At 45.1% G+C, this 22,738-nt stretch overlaps 1 protein-coding gene across 1 annotated transcript in view; it reads left to right on the forward strand.

The window, feature by feature from the left end:
• The window catches only part of fbn2 (fibrillin 2), a 401,654-nt gene that overhangs the window by 369,424 nt on the left and 9,492 nt on the right, over positions 1-22,738 (forward strand). Inside the window, exons 60-62 of the mRNA XM_078568999.1 lie at positions 40-156; positions 4,740-4,868; positions 12,314-12,433. Coding sequence (XP_078425125.1) covers positions 40-156; positions 4,740-4,868; positions 12,314-12,433 — 366 coding nt within the window. The remainder of the gene's footprint in view (positions 1-39; positions 157-4,739; positions 4,869-12,313; positions 12,434-22,738) is intronic.

Here is a 22,738-nt window from a genome sequence, read left to right on the forward strand (position 1 = left end):
GGACTATATATTTATTTACTTGCTTCACTTTTTCCTTAGATCTTGATGAATGTTCTACAAAACAGCACAACTGTCAGTTCTTGTGTGTCAACACCATTGGCGGATTTACATGCAAGTGCCCACCTGGATTCACACAGCATCACACTGCCTGCATTGGTAGGAATAACCTACATCCGTACAAAGAAATTATTTGCATTATTGCACTTGGAAAATTCTAATTGTGTGTCTTACGGTTAGAGGGATAATCTTTATGTTATGCTGTGAATATAAGAAAAGATTCAGGTGGTGCATTTCCAGCATTTCATGCTTTTTAAAAATTTATGTTAATTGAATTGTTGTGGCTTTGTCCATAGACAAGAAAAAGATTTGTGATATACCAAAGACAAAAACAAAACAGTTTAAGAAAATATAAACCTCAGAACTCATGCTGTTAACCCTGTGACCTGACACTTCAGGCTCCTAATCATGTGACTGAGTTGTTCTCAAACTGCGTAGTGTTCTGATTGGAGTGCACTTTGAGTACTCCATCCAATTTTGGTTCCTCAGGCACAGAGGAAATATACAATTGCTAGAGGCAGTGCAAAGAAAAGTTATATGGCTGAACCTTATGATTAGCGACCTGAGTTATGTAAAAAGACTGAAAAAACTTGGACTTTTTAACTTCGAATGGTGCTAACAGAGAAGCAACCTTATATAAATATATAGCTCGTCAATGGCATGAAACAGATAAATCCACAAAATTACTTCAGTCCAACTTTTGATTATAGGTCAAGGAGACTCAAAAAAGCTATTAAATAGTAGATTCAGGGCTAAAACCTTCTCCATACAATCTTAAAAAAAGAAGAAAAGCAACACTATGCTCTTCTGGTTTAGAGCTAGATGTTTTCAGCCAACTAAAGATGCCCTCTAATTGCCCTAAAGAATTTACAAACACCTACATTTGCTTGGATTTGCTTATATATACCACTTCCCACAAGTAGTACTTGAGCAAAGGCTTTAAATGGGAAGATCAGGTTAATGACAGTTCTATTTAAGCAGGTAGATATCACAATTGTGGTTAGGACTCCAGACCATTCATGAGCAATGCCATAAGACATCAGCTGGAGTAAGAAAGAAAGTAATATTGTTCGCGGTGGTAATACATAAAGCAGGGGGGATTAGATAAAGTTTCAAGTTTGTAGGTTGTAACTGGTGATTTGCTGCAAGGATCAGTGCTGGGACCTCAGCTATTTATATTCATAAATCTATATTCTACAAATCTATAATCTATATTTATGACTTAAACAAAAAGACTGAGAGTAATGTGTTTAGGTTTGTTGATGATAGGTGGGAATGTAAACTGTGAGGAGTGCACAAAAATGCTGCAAAGGAATATAGACAGGTTAGGTGAATGGGAAACAAGGTGGTAGATGAGTATAAAATTTTAAATGTTAAAGTTTAAAGAGTCTTTAGCGTACTTGTATAAGGAACCCAGAAAGTTAGTATGCAGGTACAGAAAGCAATTGGGAAGGCTGGAGTACTGTATGAAGTTTGGGGCCAGAGTTTTACGCCTTCCCCTCCCACCGTCCCCTTGCCCCCCTCACCTGACCCCAGGCTGACAAGCAGGCGGGCATAAAAGTGGGTGGGATGCTGGTGTTGTTGTGCCTGCCATCTTCCCACCTCCAATGGTATTTTATCAGCAATAGGGTTTTAGTGGGTGGCCCGCCCGCCTATCCTTAGATCATTTGAAGCCGTTAAGTCACCAGTTTACTGGTGTTTTAGGATGGTGTGTGGGTGGGTGGGGGGGAGGGCAGATGGGGGGGGGGTTGGTCTCGGTGAGTGGGGGGTGGTGAGGGGGCCCTCCTAACCATCATCCTGTGCCCTATGTTGGTCCCCCAGTGGCATGGACACTGGAAGAGCCCCGCTCCTGTTGCTGTTGTGGTTGACAACGCCCCCATCCCCCAGGAAGACCAGCCAACTAACCTCTCTTCTGGTTCCAGGCCTTCAGTGATGTTTCTGATTTGGGGCCTGCTGCAGTCCCAGCTGTGCCACCTCTCCCAGTGGTGCTGCTGGAACTGAAGAGCTGCCAACCCTTGGTGGTGAGATATCCTGCCTCAGAAGGGCAGAAGCCAAATGTTCAGGCAACTAATTGCTTGAACAATGTAAGATAGAGTCCTCCAGGGCAGATGGAGGCATGCTGGTGCCTAATTTTCTAGCCAGTAGGCAGGGCCACTGCCTCATCATTAAATCCCGGCCTTAGTCTCTATATTTAAGGAAGGATGTACTTGTCCTTGAGGCTTTACAGTGAAGGCTCACTAGATTGGTTGCTCAGATGAGAGGGTTTCCTACGATGAAAGGCTGAGTAAATTGGGCTTGTATTCTCTTTAGATTTTTTTACTTTGTGTTCATGTATCAAATTCAGAGGGAGTCCTTTGACATATTAAAATTTCAGCTCCAGTTCCGAATTTGCTTTCACATTCATTCAATGATTCAACTCATGCTATTTTATTTTCATGTTATAATCACCTGCCGCTACCCCCGTGACACGTTCCTCTCTCAGCCTGCAGACCAGTCGGCACATGAACCCTTGTTAAATGGTGTATCAAAGTTCAAAGTGGGACTTCAGTATAGCATGATAAGTTTTCCTGGCCTGACAAGTGTGATTATCCAATTCATAAGGTCTGCCTCAAAATTCACTCACTTTTAGCTTGCTTTCACTCTTTTCCAGTCAATCGCCTGCTTTCCTTTCTGTTTCCTAGTCGCCACAAGAAAAAAAATCAAGATTTGCTGGGTGCAGCACGGCAGTTTTCTTTTTCTTTTTTTTGATCGTTTTCTTTGCTGCAATAGGCACCTTGCATTTATTACACTTAAACTTGGCTTTCTACTCTCAGTACTAGTCTTCTCTCGTTCCAGTTAGCACATGGAATAGCAAGGGTGAAACCAGAGATGCATCAATGTTAAGTTTGCCTTGTTGAATTTAACAACTCCAGCAGTGTGGGAAACATTGTTCTGCAGTTCAAAGAAAGCCATTTCCTATGCCTATTTTTCATTAGTTACTGCAGACAGGAATGTAGGCCCCTGATTAGAATGTCACTGATTTCTCTAATGAGGCAGAATGATGTGATAATGTACAAGGAAATTGCAAAAAAAAACATGCATTATTTAGGATTTCTACTTCTATTTGTTGCCTTTAAATGTAATTCTTATGGAACTTCAAAATCAAGGAAGTTAAAGGATTTGTAATGAGACTAGTATGCATTAATTTAAATGGTGATTACTTAATTGCATTGAGCCTAGTTCCTAGGAGGAAGTGCTGTACGGTACTTAGGATTTATTAGTGATTACTGGGCTAGAGGAACTAGAGATTTGTAGGTTCCATTAGTTGTATTTCAGGGAAACTATATCCATCAAATTTCTCAACAATTACATTTTCTGATGTGTCATGTACAACATGAACTCTTTAAGCAAATCACTTTTTTCAGCATAATCCTGACACTGTTATGTTAATGAAGGATGAGATTTCAAACTCTACAAACATATATTTGTGTGCTACTGGTATGATCAGGTGAGGCGGGGTCGAATGGCTCCCTTCTTTTCCCTCTGCTCATTTGACCACAACAGGTTTTCTCTTGAAAAGGATATACTTGAAAATTTAGTGAGTGTTTAACTGTTTGTGCACTGTGAACATAAAAGAACCAATCAGACAGGTTTTCTGGAGTTTAACAAAGGAAGAGTTTAGCTCTATTATTCTTAAACCGATCTAAATAAAAGAATAAGATACGCTCCAACTTTCATGCACACACACAAACTGGAAGTTCACACATGCACACCAATAGATTGGGGAAGCTAGCACCAATAGCGGGGAAGAATAGGTTTGTCAGCTTAGAGTCCAGAGAAATAAAAGGGGGTGAAGGCTATAGTTTGATGACTTGGCTGGCTTCAGGCCGAATTTGGTGGTCGTGTGCTTGTGATTAAAGATGTAGGTGGCTGATTTGTTGGTTCACCTGGAAACAGTAGTGCTGGGTTGAATTCTTTTAGGGAATCTCTGGCTGCAACAGTGACGTCCCTGGATGGCCATGGTCAGCAAATGGCATTTGAAACTTGCAAGGTGAGTTAGAGAGAAAGGCATGAAAGACAGACCCCACCCAGTCTTCTCTCATCAGCCCCTCAGCTGCTTTTCCTCTAACTTCAGAGAGAATGGACGTTTAAACACACAAAATGTAGGCCTGCCACATGTCCATTACCCAGTGATTCAAACGTGGCCGTGACTAGTATATTCCCCCTTGTAACATTTTCAATTCACGTCTGGCAATCCTCTCTCTCAGCCAGTGTCTCATTGTTCAAGTGATTGGGTTTAGCATATTCACATTGTAGCTTGCTGAGCTGATGTCTGGGAACCCCCTGTTTTATATTCCAGCTGATTGCCTTGATATCTTGCTAATGGGGACAAGAAATGTAGCTCACTCATATTTTCCGAAGACCATTGACCTTGATGGGCCTTTGTAGACATGGTGTCTCCCGCTTAATGGATTGGGATGTGGACGATTCAGTGATGCGAATTGGGTATCCATCTTTGTTGTGAGCTCAAGGCACACTTCTTGTCTGTGTTTTAAAAAGTCTCTGTTTCTAAAAGTTCAGTTCGGGTTTTCCAGCTGTTGGATTAAAAATCATTTTTCGGCATAAAGCATGTTTTTGTGACAGTTATTCTTAGCCTCCATCATTGGGTTTTTTTCTGAACCATCTACTTTTCTGTTTTTTAGATAACAATGAGTGTGCTTCACAGCTTTCACTGTGTGGATCAAAGGGGCTTTGTCAGAACTCACCCGGAAGTTTCAGCTGTGAATGTCAACGAGGATTTTCCCTTGATAACACTGGTTTAAACTGTGAGGGTATGTACCTTCAGGCCTGACTTTTTCAACATACCTACACAGACTGTATGTAATGCCTTAAGTTATCCTACTCAATGTCTGATCGCAGTGAAGGAAACAACAACAACATTGTACCATGGCACTGCAACCAAATTGAGTTTAATCAGGTCTGACTGAGAAAATACCCATAAGATGTTTCTACATATGATGGGATGGGAACCAAAAATTCTACTCTGAAGAAGTCATACAGACCCAAAATGTTAACTCTGTTTCTCTCTCCACAGATGCTGTCAGACCTGCTGAGTTTTTCCAGCATTTTCTGCTTTTATTTCAGATTTCCAGCATAAGCAGTGTTTTGCTTTTATTTTTGCTTTTAACCAATAATTTCTATTTTGTGTTTTATTGGCAGCAGTCAGCAGCATTTTCATGCCAACTGCTGCTGGCTAAACAAGTGCAAAACCCATTGATAGTTACTAAGGACCACTGTCAAATCTGTCACTCCAACAAATCCAAAGACAGGATGTGTAGAGCAGGATATCAAGAAATGGCTGAAGGCACTGGATATTGCAAAGGCTATGGGCCCTGACAATATCCCAGCAATAGAACTGAAGACTTGTGCTCCAGAGCTAGTTACACCCTTAGCCAAGCTGTTCTAGTACATCTACAACACTGGCATCTACCCAGCAATGTGGAAAACTGCCCATGTATATCCTGTCCACAAAAAGCAGGACAAAGCAGGTGGTGGCGTAGTGGTATTGTCACTGGACTGGTAAGACAGACACCCAGGATAATGCATCGCAGCAGATGGTGACATTTGAATTCAATAAAGGTCTGGAATTAAAAGTCTAATGATGACCATGAAACCATTGTCGATTTTCACAAAAACCCATCAGGTTTTGATTTAGCACATGAAAAGGACTAATGCCCTTTAGGGAAAGAAATCTGCCGCCCTCACCTGGTCTGGCCTGCATGTGACTCCAGATTGCGGTAATGTGGTTATATGCCTTCTGAGATGGCCTAGCAAGCCATTCAGTTGTATCAAACTGCTACAAGGTCAATAAAAAGAATGAAACCGGACGGACCACCCGGCATTGACCTAGGCACCGGTAGCAGCAAACCCAACCCTGTCCACCCTGCAAAGTCTTCCTTCCTAACATCTGGGGACTAGTGCCAAAATTGCGAGAGCTGTCTCACAGACTAGTCAAGCAACAGCCTGATATAGTCATACTCATGGAATCGCATCTTACAGATAATGTCCCAGACACCACCATCAGCTTCCCTGGGTATGTCCTGTCCCACCAGCAGGACAGACCCAGCAGAGGTGGCAGCACAGTGGTATACAGTCGAGAGGGAGTTTCCTGGGAGCCCTCAACATCGACTCTGGACCACATGAAGTTTCATGGCATCAGCTCAAACATGGGCAAGGAAATCTCTTGCTGATTACAATGTACTTCAGCCCCCCCTCCCCCCTCAGTTGATGAATCAGTGCTTCTCCATGTTGAACACCACTTTGAGGAAGCACTGAGGGTGGCAAGGAAGCAGAATGTACTTTGGGTGGGAGACTTCAATGTCCATCACCAAGAATGGCTCAGTAGCATCACCACAGACCGAGCTGGCCAAGTCCTGAAGAACATAGCTGCTGGACTGGGTCTGCAGCAGGTGGTGAGGGAACCAACAAGAGAGAAAAACATACTTGACCTCATCTTCACCAACCTGCCTGCCGAAGATGCATTTGTCCATGACAGTATTGGCAGGAGTGACCACCGCACAGTCCTTGTGGAGACAAAGTCCCGTTTTCATATTGATGATACCCTCCATTGTGTGATGTGGCACTATCACCATGCTAAATGGGATAGATTTTGAACAGATCCAGTAACTCAAGACTGGACAACCATGAGGTGCTGTGGGCCATCAGCAGTAGCAGAATTGTACTCAACCATAACCTGTAACCTCATGGCCTGGCATATCCCCCACTCTACCATTACCACAAAGCCAGGGGACCAACCCTGGTTCAATGAAGAGTGCAGGAGGGCATGCCAGGAACAGCATCAGGCATACCTAACAATGAGGCGTCAAGCTGGTGAAGTTACAACACAGGAGTACTTGCATGCCAGATAGCATGAGCAGCAAATGATAGATAGGACTAAGCCACCCACAACCAACGGATCAGATCTAAGCTCTGCAGTCCTGCCACATCCAGCCGTAAACGGTGGTCGACAATTGAACAACTCACTGGAGGAGGAGGCTCCACAAATTTCCCCATCCTCAATGATGGGGGAGCCCAGCCCATCAGTGCATAGATAAGGCTGAAGCATTTGCTACAATCTTCAGCCAGAAGTGCTGAGTAGATGATCCATCTCGGCCTCCTCCGGAAGTCCCCAGCATCACAGGTGCCAGTCTTCAGCCAATTTGATTCACTCTACATGATATCAAGAAACATTTGAAGGCACTGGATACTGCAAAGGCCAAGGGTCCTGACAGTATTCCGGCAATAGTACTGAAGACTTATGTTCCAGAACTTGCTGTGCCCCTAACCAAGCTGTTCCAGTACAGCTACAATGCAGGCACCTACCCGGCAATGTGGAAAATTGCCCAGGTACAGCCAGTACACAAAAAGCAGGACAAATCCAACCCGGCCAATTACCGCCCCATCAGTAAAGTGATGGAAGGCGTCATCAAAAGTGCTATCAAGCGGCACTTGCTTAGCAATAACCGGCTCACTGATGCACAGTTTGGGTTCCGCCAGCGTCACTCAGCTTCTGACCTCATTAAAGCCTTGGTTTAAATATGGACTAAACAGCTGAACTCCCGAGGTGAGGTGAGAGTTCCTGCCCTTGACACCAAGGTAGCATTTGACCGAGCATGGAATCAAGGAGCCCTAGCAAAACTGGAGTCAATGGGAATCGGGGGGGAACACTCCAATGGTTTGTGTCATACCTAGCACAAAGGAAAACGGTTGTGGTTGTTGGAAGTCAATTATCTCAGTTCCAGGACATCACTGTAGGAGTTCCTCAGGCCTTAGTGCCCAAGGCCCAACCATCTTCAGCTGCTTCATTAGTGACCTTCCTTCCATCATAAGGTCAGAAGTGGGGATATTCGCTGATGATTGCACAGTGTTCAGCACCATTCGCGACTCCTCAGATACTGAAGCAGTCCGTGTCCAAATGCAGCAAAACCTGGACAATATCCAAGCTTGGGCTGACAAGTAGCAAGTAACATTCATGCCACACAAGTGCCAGCCAATGACCATCTCCAAAAATAGAGAATCTAACCATTGTCCCTTATGTTCAATGGCATTATCATCACTGAATCCCCCACTATCAATATCCTGGGGGTTACCATTGACCATAAATTGAACTGGATGAGCCATATAAATACTGTGGCTATAAGATCAGGTCAGAGGCTAGAGGCAGGATCTTCCGGTCGGCGAGCAGGGGCGGGGCCCGTTCGCCGACGCGTAAAATAACACAGGATGACGTCAGGTGGAACTCCTGACGTCACCCTGCGCCATTTCCATTTTCAGGTCGGCGGGGCGCTGTCGGGTTAGCTGCGCGCCCACCAACCTGTCAACAGCCTATTGAGGCCATTGAGAAACTAATTAAAATCATTAATGGACCTGCCCGTCCAACCTTAAGGTTGGCGGGCGGGCTTCAGAAAAAGCATGAAACCTCATCCGCGGGCGGGATTAGGGTATTTAAATTTTTTTTAAAGGTTTTAATAAAAGTTATGGACATGTCCCAACTCATGTGACAGTGTCACATGAGGGGACATGTCAGGGAAATTTTTTTATCATTTGTATTACAAATTTTAAATTGGAACCAATCTCCCTGAGACAGCACTTAGCCTCAGGGAGATCTGCATGCTCTTTTGTGCGCATGTGCGAAAGAACACACTCCGGCTGAGGGAAATCCCCCCCCCCGCCCGCACAGGGAGCACATAGCGCTTCCAAGCGGACGTCACGCTGGGCGGGCTTTAATTGGCCGCCCATGTAAAATGGCGGTGCGCCCCCAATCGGGGTCGCCGATCAGAGGCGCGCCCACCCACACCTGCTCCCGCACTTCACCCCCGATGGGGGGAAAATTTTTCCCTAGGAAGCTTGCAGCAAGTAACTCACCTCCTGACTCCCCAAAGCCTGTCCACCATCTACAAAGCACAAGTCAGGAGTGTGATGGAATACTCTCCACTTGCTTGGATGAGTGCAGCTCTAACAATACTCAAGAAGCTGGACACCATCCAGGGCAAAGCTGCCCACTTGATTGGCAGCAGATGCATGGGAACACCAGCACATGGAAGTTCCCCTCCAAGCCACTCACCATCCTCACTTGTAACTCTATCATGGTTCCTTTATTGTCACTGGGTCAAAATCCTGGAACTCCCTCCCGAACAACACTGTGAGTGTATCTACACCACATGGACTGCAGTGGTTCAAGAAGGCAGCTCACCACCACCTTCTCAAGGGCAATTAAGGATGGGCAATAAAAATGCTGGCCTAGCCAGTGACGACCACATCCAGTGAAAAGAATAAAAACAAGGAGCACTTGATTAAAATGTACATTGGAGCCCATGTCTACACTGTTGAACAACTTCTGAATATATTAGTTTTATATTACACCAGTTTTCCATTTAGAGACTTGTAAAGTGTTTCACAAAAACAGTTTCTGGAAATCCTTAAAATTTTCTAACATTCTGAAATAAAAACCTTGAAGTAAAGTTTTAATGTCAGCTTGCAGCTGTCTTTGGCCTCAAGTTTAGTTACATTAGTATCCCTAAAGGCGGTTTAACTTTCTATTTCACTTTACATTTTGTCTTGAGTTAAAGCAAAGATTATACAGTACTTTAATTTTGATTTGATTTGATTTACAGCTGCAAGGAGTGAATTTCACTTTTTTAATGGTTACAATACAACCAGTACTTCACCCAAAACTCAGCTGAGAAAGTTCTGGAAAATGATACCTAGCTGAAGCCCATTTGACAATTATGCTGAAACTAAAGGGGCATATTTGTCCAAAGCATAAGTCAACTCAAACACAAACTCTGATGGAAATTGTTTTCCTTGGCTCCAGGTGATTTTGAATCCTCCCCGTTTCCTAGGACAACCATTTTCATCATAATGAAGCAATGCATCTTAACATGGCAAAATTGAACTTAAAATAATTCAGCACTGACTTCAGTGTTGCCTTGATGCATACTGAAAGAGACATGGAACAACAAACTCAATCTTAGAAAGGTCTTATCAGAGTCACTCTCTCAGGTTTCAGCAATTTTAATCATCTGGGTACAATTCTGTAGGAGCTACTAGCCCTCTGATATCTTGCCCAAGTGGACATTCTTTATGTGTGAGTCTGAATAGTGAGTGTTGACAAGTTAATTGACTATGTCTAGAAGTAAGTGTATCATAGCCAAGCCTGAAGTTAGGACCAGATGTGTTGAAAGAATATTAGCGAAGAAGGGACTGGTTTCAAAACTCTTACCTGTTTTAATGCAACTGCACTGAATTATGCATCAAAAGAATATCTAAAATATCGTACCTTTTTCCTTTTTCTTCTCCCTTTGATTATCTTCTCATCCATTGCCTCCCTGCACTGTTTGGATGTGCACTGGCAAATCACCTATTACAGAAATTGCCCAGCTTTCACTTCCATTGATTTTGGACAGCTGTTGACAGTTTTCCTCAGTAATTTTGACCCTGACTCAATGCTGAAAATGACTGAGGAATAACCAACACAAAGCCCCTATGGTCCCTGAAACTTGCTCTTTCTCAGGTTTCAGCAATTTTAATCATCACTCTTTCTCTCTCTTTCCATCCAAAATCTTATGGAAAGAGTCCTGGATTTTCACTGAGTCGGGTTGTCTCAGGAGCCCTTTCAAAATGGCAGGTGGGTCCCGATTCCGAGATTCCCAACCCCATTCCCGAGCTGTGAGATTTTTGGGAGTGCCTTTAAAGGGCGCAGGCTGTACCTGTCAGAAGCCCGCATCTGACACTCCCAATCTGACCAGCTCCATTGCAAAGATAGCTATCTCTTATTTCATGAAATCAGGCCAGGTTTTTAAAGAGTCGTGGTTCGCGGCCCCTAAGAGAAGTCATGAACCTTGGTGTGCAAGATGGGACCTTTTAAAAGGTAAGTTTAAAAGGCCCCCTATACCAATTAACATTCCCCACCAACTCCCTATATCCATTTATGCCCCCTATGCCAGGCTCCAGCACTTCCATGCTCATTGACCCAACATAAACTTGCTAGAAACAATGAACACCACAGTTCAAAGTGGGATGTGTAAAAAATGGTTTTAGAAAAGTGTCATCCATTGATCATTTTCTCCTATGAAAAGAAGTCTAAACAGCAAGCTAATAAAAGTGTCAATCATTCAGGTCCTTTGAAGTTCAAAAACTACAAACCACAAACACTTGGGTTACGTCAACAAATGTGAAATTGCCCACAGAGGTCAGAAATCCTGAGCTGTCAATAATTGTTTCCTCCGGGGAGCAGGTGTTCTGTTATTCTAATAGATATCTGGGCTCTCAGCCAAGCCTCATTATGTACTACTACTACCTGCCTCGAGGATGAAAATCCAAGCCAGAAAGTCTGCCCAGCTGCTTCTGCCTTTGTTTTCAGGTGTGGGAACTTTGCACCTAGCTCAGCAAGTCTCAACCTCAACAACCCCATCCACATTGTAGCCAATTCACCCAAGCTTATTGTCGACCAGAATTCAAATCAGACCACATGACCCTCTTCAATACTCCATTTTACCTTGAATTAAAGAGACAGCCCCAAAACATTTCAAGTCTTCCAAAGAAGAGTCCTATTGGACTCGAAACATTTGTTCTGTCTCTCCCTCCACCGGTGCTGCCTGACCTGCTACTTTCTGTTTGTATTTTCAAATCCCCAGTATCCACAGTATTTTGCTTTTATTTTAATGCTAATTATTTGATATTGGGACAAGAAAGACTGACTGCTTCAGGTACGTATTAACATCACAAAGGCAACCCTTTCTGAATTACAGGTTAAAAAATGGGAGCTGAGCTGTCCTGGTTCTTTGTGGATACATGCACTGCCTGACATGATACTATGTTGTACAGACAAAAAGATCCTGGGTTTGATCCCAAACAGCACTGAGTTAGCTAATCTCAGTTGACAGTACAAGTGTTACAATTGGCAACAATACCATTTGGCTATCAAGGGGGAAAATGTTAGGCAAAGTACCCACTCTGCCTTACTATCCAGTGACCCATGCTGAGAAGTATGTTTGTTGGTGAAGACAAATCATACGTGGCTTTGATGCAGTACACCAGCCAGTGCTCAATGTCTAGACTCAAACGTGAGAAATGGTCACTTGGGGATGATACTGGAGGCCTGCCAACACGTTTGGAATCATACCCTAGAATGAGTCAGCACCTTCAGGAAAGAAGAGAATAAAATGGGAACTATGGAAAACTTCACTTTGTTCTCAATTGCCTCGTCTTTTTGCAGATGTAAACGAATGTGAGGGAAGCCACAGGTGCCAGCATGGTTGTCAAAACATGCTCGGAGGTTACAGGTGCAGCTGTCCTCAAGGCTACATGCAGCACTATCAGTGGAACCAGTGTGTTGGTGAGTATCAGAGGGAAGCCAGTGTTAATGTTAATACTGTTTTTCTGTGGATGCAGAAGTCTGTACTTTTATTATTTAAATATAATCTAAATCAGCACACAAAACCTTTCAACATGTTAAAAATAAAATAAAATAATAAGAAATATTTATTTTTCTACTAAATTGAATTGGACAATGTCATTTATTAAAGAATTATAGGAAAGATGGTTTCCTGGCTTTACAACGTAATAGAAAGTGATGATTTTCATTGCTTTAAATTTAGCCTAAGGGGATCATCGATAAGTATTCAGTCCTTTTTATATTTTGAAAAATAAATATGCTGGCTTATCTATTTTTGCCTTATTGAACATTTGTCATAGGAGATTTTGCAGCTTGTCCTTATCCGTGGGGGTCTTAAATAATTTATTATGTTAAACATAAGGTGAACAGGAAGAGTATGTTACCTTGGGTTTCTGAGCATTCATTCCATCAATGAGAAAAAAATACAAATATTGCAATTTTTAAAAAAAAATTAAGTCCTTCATTTTTTTTCCTCTTTACTTCTCATGATTCACCCAAATCTTGGTTTACAAGTTATTTTTTGTAGCCAAATGAAATGAATTCCACCTATTTTTATGAAGTTTTAATGTGGACTGAAGGAGTAAGACAGAACTAGTTTTTAAGTGTAGAATCTACCACAGGCAAAACGTTTGGTACTTGGCCCAGGGTGGGTGCATTTCCCTGGCTTTATAGATTTCACTGCATAACTGGAATTTGTGGTGGGAGGAATTGATCTAACGGGTCCATACAGAAATAAAATGGATTACACAGCAATTAGAGACAATCTATTTTCTTGGAGAGAAGCCTGCTTGAATTAGATTCTTAAGTAATAACAGACCTGTTAACAGGCCAGGAAAAAATGATTTTGTGCATTAATCGTTTTTCTGTGCACAACTATTTTCAATGATTTTGAGTTATTGAAACCTAACTGGTAAGTAGTTTTTTTTTTAATTTACTATACTAGTACCAGATGTTTAGCAGCCTGTTCTGCTTTTAGCATAGAAAACCATAATTAGTTCAAGTGGTTGTTTTCACTTTACCAAGCAGAGTTAACATAAATTAGCTAAATATGAAATATTCCTCCATCAAGAAAATGCTGTTCAGCTGTAATGCATTGCCATGTTGTTTGTGATAATATAGTTTGGTCAGTCAACCATACCAGCAGCATTCCTTCACAATTTTTTTTTTCATTCAAGAGATGTGGTCATCGCTGGCCATTGAAAAGATGGTGGTGAGTCACCTTCTTTAATGAAACCGGGTGGCTTGGTAGGCCATGTCAGAGGCCAGTTAAGAGTCAACCACATTGCTGTGGGTCTGGAGTCATATATTGACCAGACGAGGTAAAGCAGCTGATTTCTTTCCCTCGAGGACATTAATGAACCAGATGTGTTTTTACAACAATCCTGTAGTTTTGTGGTCGCCAACTGGTACTAGCTTATTCCAGATTTATTTAATTAAACTAATTTAAATTCCCCAGCTGTCATGATGGGATTTAAACTCACCTTTCCATTAATGCAGACCTAGTCTAGTAACATAACCACTATGCTATGGTTAGTATATGCCCCTGTACAGAATATAGCCTTGTCTGTGATTAAGCCAATTGAAGAATAGAGAGAGACCACATGAGATGGCAAGATCAAGGAGGTGGCCACAAATGGGTAGGGCATTTATTTGAGGGAGAGGTTAAGGTATGATTGAAGGGCAGTGAACTCAGAAGAGAGAGGGCATGGTGTGTTAAAATGGAGATTAAAATCACTGAGGATGAGAAGTTGCTTAGTGCAGAGGCTGTAGGAGAAAGACAAGCTAGAGAGGTGGAGCAAGGTGGGATGTACAAGAGAATTAGGGGGACAGACCAAGGTGAGATTTGGTAAGAAGGGCCACACCGCCAATGTGGCAGTTTGGCCATGACAGATGTTGGAAAGTATAACCGGGCGGGGAGGCCTCACTAAGGGTTATCACAAGAGAGCCAAGTTTCTGTAGAGGTCATGATACCAATGCAATTATCCACAATATGATTATGGTCTTGTTAACAAGTGAACAGACATTTTAGAGGGTGATAGCGATTGCTGATCTGCTGGGAGAATCCATGGGATCAGCAGTGGGAGGAATGAGTGGGACCTGAAAGAGGTTGGCAAGAATAATTCCTAGCAGGCTTGCCATTTTGGGAGCTCAGCAAGATAGTAGGTTGAAGATGTAGTGCTTGCTGCTCATAAGGACCTGAGGGAGAAGAAATAAAAGGAGACATGACTGGTTAACAGGAAAGTGTGGAGGCAGGGGAGAAGGGCTTAAGAGAAGAAAAAGGAGGGTGGTAGAAGTAATGGACTAGATTTCAGAGGATCAGCCAAAATGTACACATGAATGGACACAAGGAAACTTGGGTTACAAAGACATGGTAAATATTAAGATAGAAAAGTCCTGGCTATAAATGGAGAATAGAGTGAAGACAATAGGAGAGACAATTAAAGTCAGAGATCCCATATTATATACAACCATATTAGGTTGAACATTTCACTACGGTTTCACACCTTTTAATTTTTTAGATGTCAAAACCAACACATACATGCTTGATGCAAAAGTTTCCAGACAAATTGCTTATTTCACAAGAACGTAAGAAAAGGAACTGGAATAGGCCACTTTGAGCTGCTCCACCATTAAATAACATTGTGGCTGATCTACCTGCACTACGCATTGCAGCAGTGTCCCCACATCCCTTGATTTCCATAGTGTCCAAAATTCTTATCAATCTCTAACTTGAATATATTCAACTATTGAGCATTCACAGCACTCTAAAGTAGAGAATTCCAAAGTTTTACAATTCTTTAAATGAAGAAATTTATTTTCATTTCAACCCTAAATGGCTGAATCCTTATTCTGAGATTATGTTCTCCAGTTCTAAACTCCCCAAATGGAGAAACATTCTCCGAACATCTACTCTATTGAACCCCTTGAGAATTTTATGGCTAGGATTTCATGTGGAAATGGGGGCCCCATTCACTGCCGAAAAAGTCAGGGCGACCCGTCTCCGTGGCTCTGTAAGCCACATTTAACATAGTTCAGGCAATTAGTTGCCTAAAGTCGTGGCTTCCATCCATCTGAGGCAGCATGCCCCGCCTTAAAGAGCTGCCAGCCAATCGGAGGACCAGCACCTCTTCAGACCCAGCAGCACCACTGGCAGCAGCAGCCACTGCTGGGACTGTAACAATTCCAGACCAGCAACCGCAGAGCAGACTCAAGGTTCAGTTAAGTTGGGTCGGGGATCACAGGCCCAATCAGGCAGGAGGGGTCTTTCCATGGAAATGGCCTGTTCTGCTGGGGGCCCTCCATGGGTCAGAAGGTGCCCAATCAGGGGGGACCTGCCCCCTCCAAGATCATAAAACCACCAGGTTTTATTGGCCCAGTTGACACAAGGCGGGGGAGCGCTACCCACCACTTTACCCCTCTAGTGGTAAAATACCAGCAGAGGCAGGAAGGCGACAGGCATGACACCCTCTGACATCCCATCAGATTTTATGTCCCCTCACTCCCAGCCCGCTCCCAGGGGAATAAAATTCTGGCCTATCTGTTTCAACGAGATCACCTCTTCTTCAACACTAGGGAATATAGACCTAGTCTACTCAATTGCCACTCATAGGACAATCTCCTCATTCAAGAAATCAGTCTGGTAAGCCTTCACATATTCCTCCTTAAGTAAGGAAACCAAAACTGTACACATTACTCTAGGTGTGATCTCACTGAGCCCCTATACAATTGCAGTAAGACACTCTTATACTCAAATCCCTTTGTAATAAAGACTAATGTTCAACTTCTCTTCTAAATGCTTGCTGTATCTGTATTTTAACATACTGTGATTCATAGACAAGGACACCCAGGTCCCTCTGGATATAAACCTTCCATTTAAGAAGTATTCTACTTTTCAATGTTTCCTCTCAGAGTGGATAACTTCACAGATCCATATTATATTCCTGCCCGCTCACTTGGGTGGAATCGTCCCACATTTGCACAAAATGCGAAAGCGGGCCGGGAAAAGGACATTTTACCCTCCGGCCTCAATGGCAGGTATTTGCGCCTTTTCGTCCCATTCCAGGTGCATCCTGTCTCATTAATAATGTATTCCCAGGAAACACGCTGGATCGCTGGTGGGGTGGGCCTGTGATTTGCCCGCACTGCTGACACCTCAGGCCTCCAGAAATCTGGGCGCCATATTTCAAAGGCGCCCCTGCGCAGAGCTAGCACTGAGTAAGGGATTGGAAGCTGCTGCAAAGTCATGGCTGCCAAAGGGAGGAGACATGCTGCCCCCAAATTTAGCAATGTCTCCCTCAGGCGCCTACTAGACACAGTGGAGGCCCACTGTGAAGTCCTCTACCCCAGCTCTGGGCGACGACCAGCGCAAGGCCGCCAATCCAGCATGGGAGGCGGTGGCAGCGGTGGTCAATGCCAACGTACTGCAAAAGAGGACAGTCACCCAGTGTTAACAGAGGATGAATGATCTCCTCCGTTCTGCCAGGGTAAATCACTCATCTCATTACTCTCAACTCTCACACTCACAAACCCATCATACATGCACAGGGACCTCACTCACTGCCAGATCAAGCCACATCACCATTCACTCTCTCACACACACCTTCATCTGCCCTGTGGATCATGTCCTCATCCCATCCATGGCATCACTCACTACCCACACATGCCAGGCATCCTTCTCTCCTGGCCTGGCAGGCGCCCTGCTTACACACACTCCATCTGTCTTCATGCAGGATGAGCTGGCGCACAACAAAAGGGAGAGGTCGCAGACTGGTGGAGGAATGCCTGACATCAAGGTCCTCACAGACTTTGAAAACAGAGCCATCCAGCTGGCCAGCGACGATCTGGGCCATTCCTGTGCTGATGGTGAGGCCGGCGGTGCTCAACCAAGTAAGGATACAGCAGTACAACATCCATCAGACATCTATGCAGTGAGTCAGTCCCCCTGTTGCACAGCCCCTGTCAGGCACTAATTATCTTTCCTTGCTTTCGCACCTCTTGGAAGCAGCCGAAGGGGTCCACGAGCCAGGTCCTCAACTGAAGCCCTGAAGACACCACAGGAAGAAGAATCTGATGACACCCTAATTGAAGGCCCGTCACATCGCTCACCCACACCCTCTACCAGCGCAGAGACACACGCCTGGATGGGACCTAGTCCTAGGACCCAGTCTTGGGGTCACAATCTGGTGAGCACATAGCACAGTCCGATCCATAGCAGGTGGCGGCAGGGACTTCCCAGGTCCCTGGCACTCGGAGGACTGCTGGAAGCCAGAAATCTGCTATGCCCGAGTCAGGTGCCGAGCCTCTGGACTTGATCAAACCTCAGTTGCTGAAGGTGCAAAGGCAAGCTCAGGAACATCAGGAAGGGGTGTCCATTGCACTGCTCAGATTGCAAGGCAGAGTTCATCTGCCTTCAGTCGGAGGTGATAGTACTGGCTTGCCAACCACCAAGGTCTACACTGGTAGGATGGTGACCGCCGTGGAGACCTTTGGACCAGGTTATCGGTCCTGCACTGCTGCATGGGCTGAACTCAATCGCTGATGGCATAGTTGGCCTCCCAAGTGTCTATGCAAGAGGGGTGTAGGACAGCTCAATCTCACTTCAGCTGCCCCTTCTTCTCATAGAGTCAGCCAGGGGCCCTTGGGCACCCATAGGGAGGAGGATCAGCAGGTGCCTCCCACCCGGGGCCATCCACCCCAGGTGACTCTGGTAGTGACCAGCCCATCTGAACCCCCTCTTCCTGTGACCTCAGCAGCTCCAGCTCCACAGGCCAAGGAGGATACCACTGCCACACAGGAGGACACTGAAAGCAGGCTGGGACCCTCCAGGCGACGCCCGCCAAGGTCATCACAGACAGGGCGTAGCAGTCATCTGTCTGCCTCCACCTTTGCTGTGGATGTTGGGGAAAGACCAAGAGGTAGCAACAGGGTTAGGAAGGTTAAGAAGACATAATTACACAGCCTGGGAATGGGTGTTAATCACTTGTACATAATGTTCACTATTGTAAATAAACTCCCAAGAATGTCGTCTTGTCTATGGCTCCTTGTTATGATGAGCAGTGTTCATGTAACTCAGATGTGAAACCTTGTGTTCTGCACAAGATAAAGGCATGTGTCTCAGTCCAGGGCCTCTTCCCTGTGCAGTGTCTAACCTCCAGACCAATGTAATGGTCCAGCTTCACACACACTGGACACTGTACCTCGATGGTGCTTGTCATTGCTGCCAGAATGCCGTGGGCAGACGTCACAGAGTTCCATTATTCTCTCCGTGTGCTCTTAGCACCTTTGAGATGGGGCTGGCCCCCATCTCTTTCGCATCTGTGATCAGTGACACGGTGCTCCTGAAGGGAACAGGTGCTGAAGGCTGACAAAGGACCAGGTACACTTAACGTTTCATGGCTGTGTCTCTATGATATGACACTGATCACAGAGTGCAAGTGAGCTGCCCTCAGCCAGACAGAAGTCAGGCATTTGCAGAGGCTATGTGAACATCTATGGAGTGTCCTCACTGCTTGTCGTCATCATCCTCCTGGAGTCTAGCAACTGTTAGGGCCTCCGCTGCATCTCCATGACATGAGCCTGAGCACTGAGGGAATGTGCACTGCCATCAGCCACACAGGAGTTAATCATTCACAAAGACAAGGTGAGGATGTCAGGACTGTCCTCACTGCATCTCGTCATCATCCTCCACGAATCATGTGGCTATGCGAGCCTCCTGAGCACGCCTACGTCATATGGTCAGTGCGATGACATCATCCTTCCCTTCAAGGACCTCATCATCATCATCCCCTTCAACATCCTCCTCATGGGAGGGTACATGCAGCTCCTCCATCTCCTCCTCAGCCAGGTTCTCCCTACTTTGCAGTGCCAGGTTGTGGAGCATGCAGCAAGTGACAATGATGTGTGACACCCTCTGGGGACTGTGTTGCAGTGCTCCACTAGACTTGTCGAGGCACCAGAACCTCATTTTCAAAATGCCTGTCATTTGATCCACCAAAGTCCAGATCGTGGTATAAGGCTCACTGAACCGTCGCTCTGCTGCAGTCTGAGGTCGCTGCATGGGTGTCATCAGCCACGTCCTCTGTAGGTAGCCCTTGTCCCAGAGGAGCCAACCTTGCAGCCTCTCTTGACCCTGGAAGATGTCATGGATCTGAGACCTATAAAGGATGTGGGAGTCGTGAACGCAGACCTGCAGGTTGTGTTTGAGGTGGTCGCACACCAGCTGAACATTCAGCGAGTGGAAGCCCTTGTGGCTCATAGGGTCATTGAGTTTTACAACATGGAAAGAGGCCCTTGGGTCCATTGTGTCTGTGCTGGTCATCAAGCCCCTATCTACTGTAATCCCATTTTCCAACACTTGGCCCATAGCCTTGTATGCTATGGCATTTCAAGTGTTCATCTAAAACTTCTTAAATGCTGTGAGGGTTCCCGCCTTTATCATCCTTTCAGGCAGTGAGTTCCAGATACCCTCACCTTCTGGGTGAAAACATTTTTCCTCAAATCCCCTCTAAACCTCCTGCCCTTTACCTTAAATCTATGCTGCCTGGTTACTGACCCCTCCACTAAGGGGAAAAGGTTCTTCCTTTCTATACTATCTATGTCCCTCATAATTTTGTACACCTCAGCTATCTATGCTTGAGGAAAACAACCTCAGCCTATCTTGTCTCTCTTCGTAGCTGAAACACTCCAGCCCAGGCAACATCCTGGTGAATCTTCTCTGCACCCTCCCTAGTGCAATCACATCTTTCCTATAACATGTCGACCAGAACTGCACACAGTACTCCAGATGTGGCCTAACTAATGCTTTATACAGCTCCATCATACCCTCCCTGCTCTTGTATTCAATGCCTTGTCTGATATAGGCAAGCAGACCATATGCCTTCTTAACCACCCAATCTACTTGTCTTGCTGCCTTCAAGGATCTATGGACATGCACACCAAGGCCCCTCTGATCCTCTGTACTTCCTAGGGTCTTATCATTCATCGCGTACTCCCTTGCCTTGTTATTCCTCCCAAAATGCATCACCTCACACTTTTCAGGATTAAATTCCATTTGCCACTGTTCTGCCCATCTGACCAGCCCACCTGTATCGTCCTGTAGTCTAAGGCTTTCCTCCTCGCTATTTACCACACCACCAATTTGCATGTCATCTGCGAACTCACTGATCATACCTCCTACATTCATGTCTAGGTCGTTAATGTACACAACAAACAACAAGAGACCCAGCACCAAACCCTGCAGTACGCCACCGGACATGGGCTTCCAGTCACAAAAACAACCTTCTACCATCACTCTCTGCCTCCTGCCACTAAGCCAATTTTGGATCCAGTTTGCCAAATTGCCCTGGATCTTACCTTCTTGACCAATCTTCCATGCGAGACCTTGTCAAAAACCTTACATAAGTCCATGTAGACTACATCAACTGTACTAACCTTGTCTACACACCTAGTCATCTCCTCAAAAAATTCAATCACATTTGTTAGACATGATCTCCCCCTGACAAAGCCATGCTGACTATCCTTAGTTAATCCTTGCCTCTCCAAGTGGAGATTAATTCTGTCCCTCAGAATTTTTTCCAAAAGTTTCCCTACCACTGATGTTGGGCTCACTGGCCTATAGTTCCCTGGTTTATCTCTACCACCCTTCCTGTATAATGGTACCACATTAGCTATCCTCCAGTCCTCTGGCACCTCTCCTCTGGCCAGAGAGGATTTGAAAATTAATGTCAGGACCCCTGCAATCTCCTCCCTTGCCTCCCACAGCAGCCTGACTGCTCATCTGGGCTTGGGGAGTTATCCACTTTTAAGCCTGCTAAAACCGTTAATACCTCCCTCCCAATGCTAATTCGTTCGAGTATATCACCGTCCTCCTCCCTGATTTCTATACTTACATCGTCCTTCTTTATAGTGAATACAGATGCAAAGTATTCATTTAAAACCTCAACTACGTCTTCCGGCTCCTCATACAGCTTGTCACTTTGGACCCTAATGGGCCCTACTCTCTCCCTGGTTATCCTCTTACCCCTATATACTTATAAAACTCCTTTGGATTTTCCTTTGACTGCTATTGACTGCTTTTTGCCACAGAGATCTAAGCGCCACATGAGTGCAGTGGATGCACACGCTGCACTTGTGGAAAATCTGAGCTTTGCGCAAATCCCAGCGCTCTTGCTTCCTGGCTTTCTTGATCCCGGGCGAAATGCACAAAGTTCTGTGCTTTCGCGAAGATGGCATCCATGACTTCCTGGATACGCTTGTGCATGGAGGCTTGCGAGATCCCACACAGGTCACCTGTGGATCCCTGGAAGGAGCCACTGGCGTAAAAATTGAGCAATGAGGTCACTTTCACGGCCACTGGTAGTGGATCCAGCAACAGGTGGTGTATGTGACCAACTAGTTCCCTAGACATACGCGGTCTTCCATGACACTTGTTCTCAGTCATCTGCAGGAATGACAGGCGCCATCTGTAGACCTGGGTCCAGCAAGGCATCTATGGACGATGGTTCGCTATGGATCTCTAGCTGCGTGCTGGGCAGGTTCTGCCGCCCCTTCACCTTGAGGGAGATGCTCCTCCTTTCGCCAAGCCAGGCGCCTCCACCGCTCTCTTCTTCACTGCTCCCTGTAAAAGCCATGAGGCATACCATTAAATCATCAGGCTCCAGGATCCTGATGTTCTCCTCCTGCAGGATCAAAGAGAGAGACACCTGGGTTAGCTTGGGTGTACTAAGAACCCCTCTTGGTTAAGTCTGAAGGCCCCTTCATGCATGCAGCAGAGTGCTGGCCACCACTTAGATGGCCAGTGTGTAGTGCAGTCATTGGTTGTCTGAAACCCCACCCACCTCCGCTCTACTCCACTTAACCGATTGGTGGCAGCTTTGGCCATTGGACTGCATGCTGTGCTCTCAGCTCAGGCACAGACATTCACCTAACCTGCACTGCAAGGCTGTGTTGTTAGCTTGAACCATGTGGGATACTGGTGAAAACCTTAATCAATACATTGCAAGGAGGTGTGAGCACCTCCAGCAGTGACTGCACCATGGCCATCTTTTGCAAGGGGATTGTACAACTTGCCCAGTTGGCCAATTACTCTGCTGCCTCTAAAACACACATTAATTTGCAGCCTGCAGGGGTAAAAAATTCTCGAGCATCTGGTGGCATTTTCATGCTTCTGTGTTACTTGAGTGGGCAGAAAATCTTCAGAAGCCCAAGTCCAAGCATGTCTAGGGAGCTGCAGCTGAATGGTCTCAA

Source organism: Cetorhinus maximus, chromosome 2 (assembly GCF_964194155.1).
Source record: "Cetorhinus maximus chromosome 2, sCetMax3.hap1.1, whole genome shotgun sequence".
Taxonomy (NCBI): domain Eukaryota; kingdom Metazoa; phylum Chordata; class Chondrichthyes; order Lamniformes; family Cetorhinidae; genus Cetorhinus; species Cetorhinus maximus.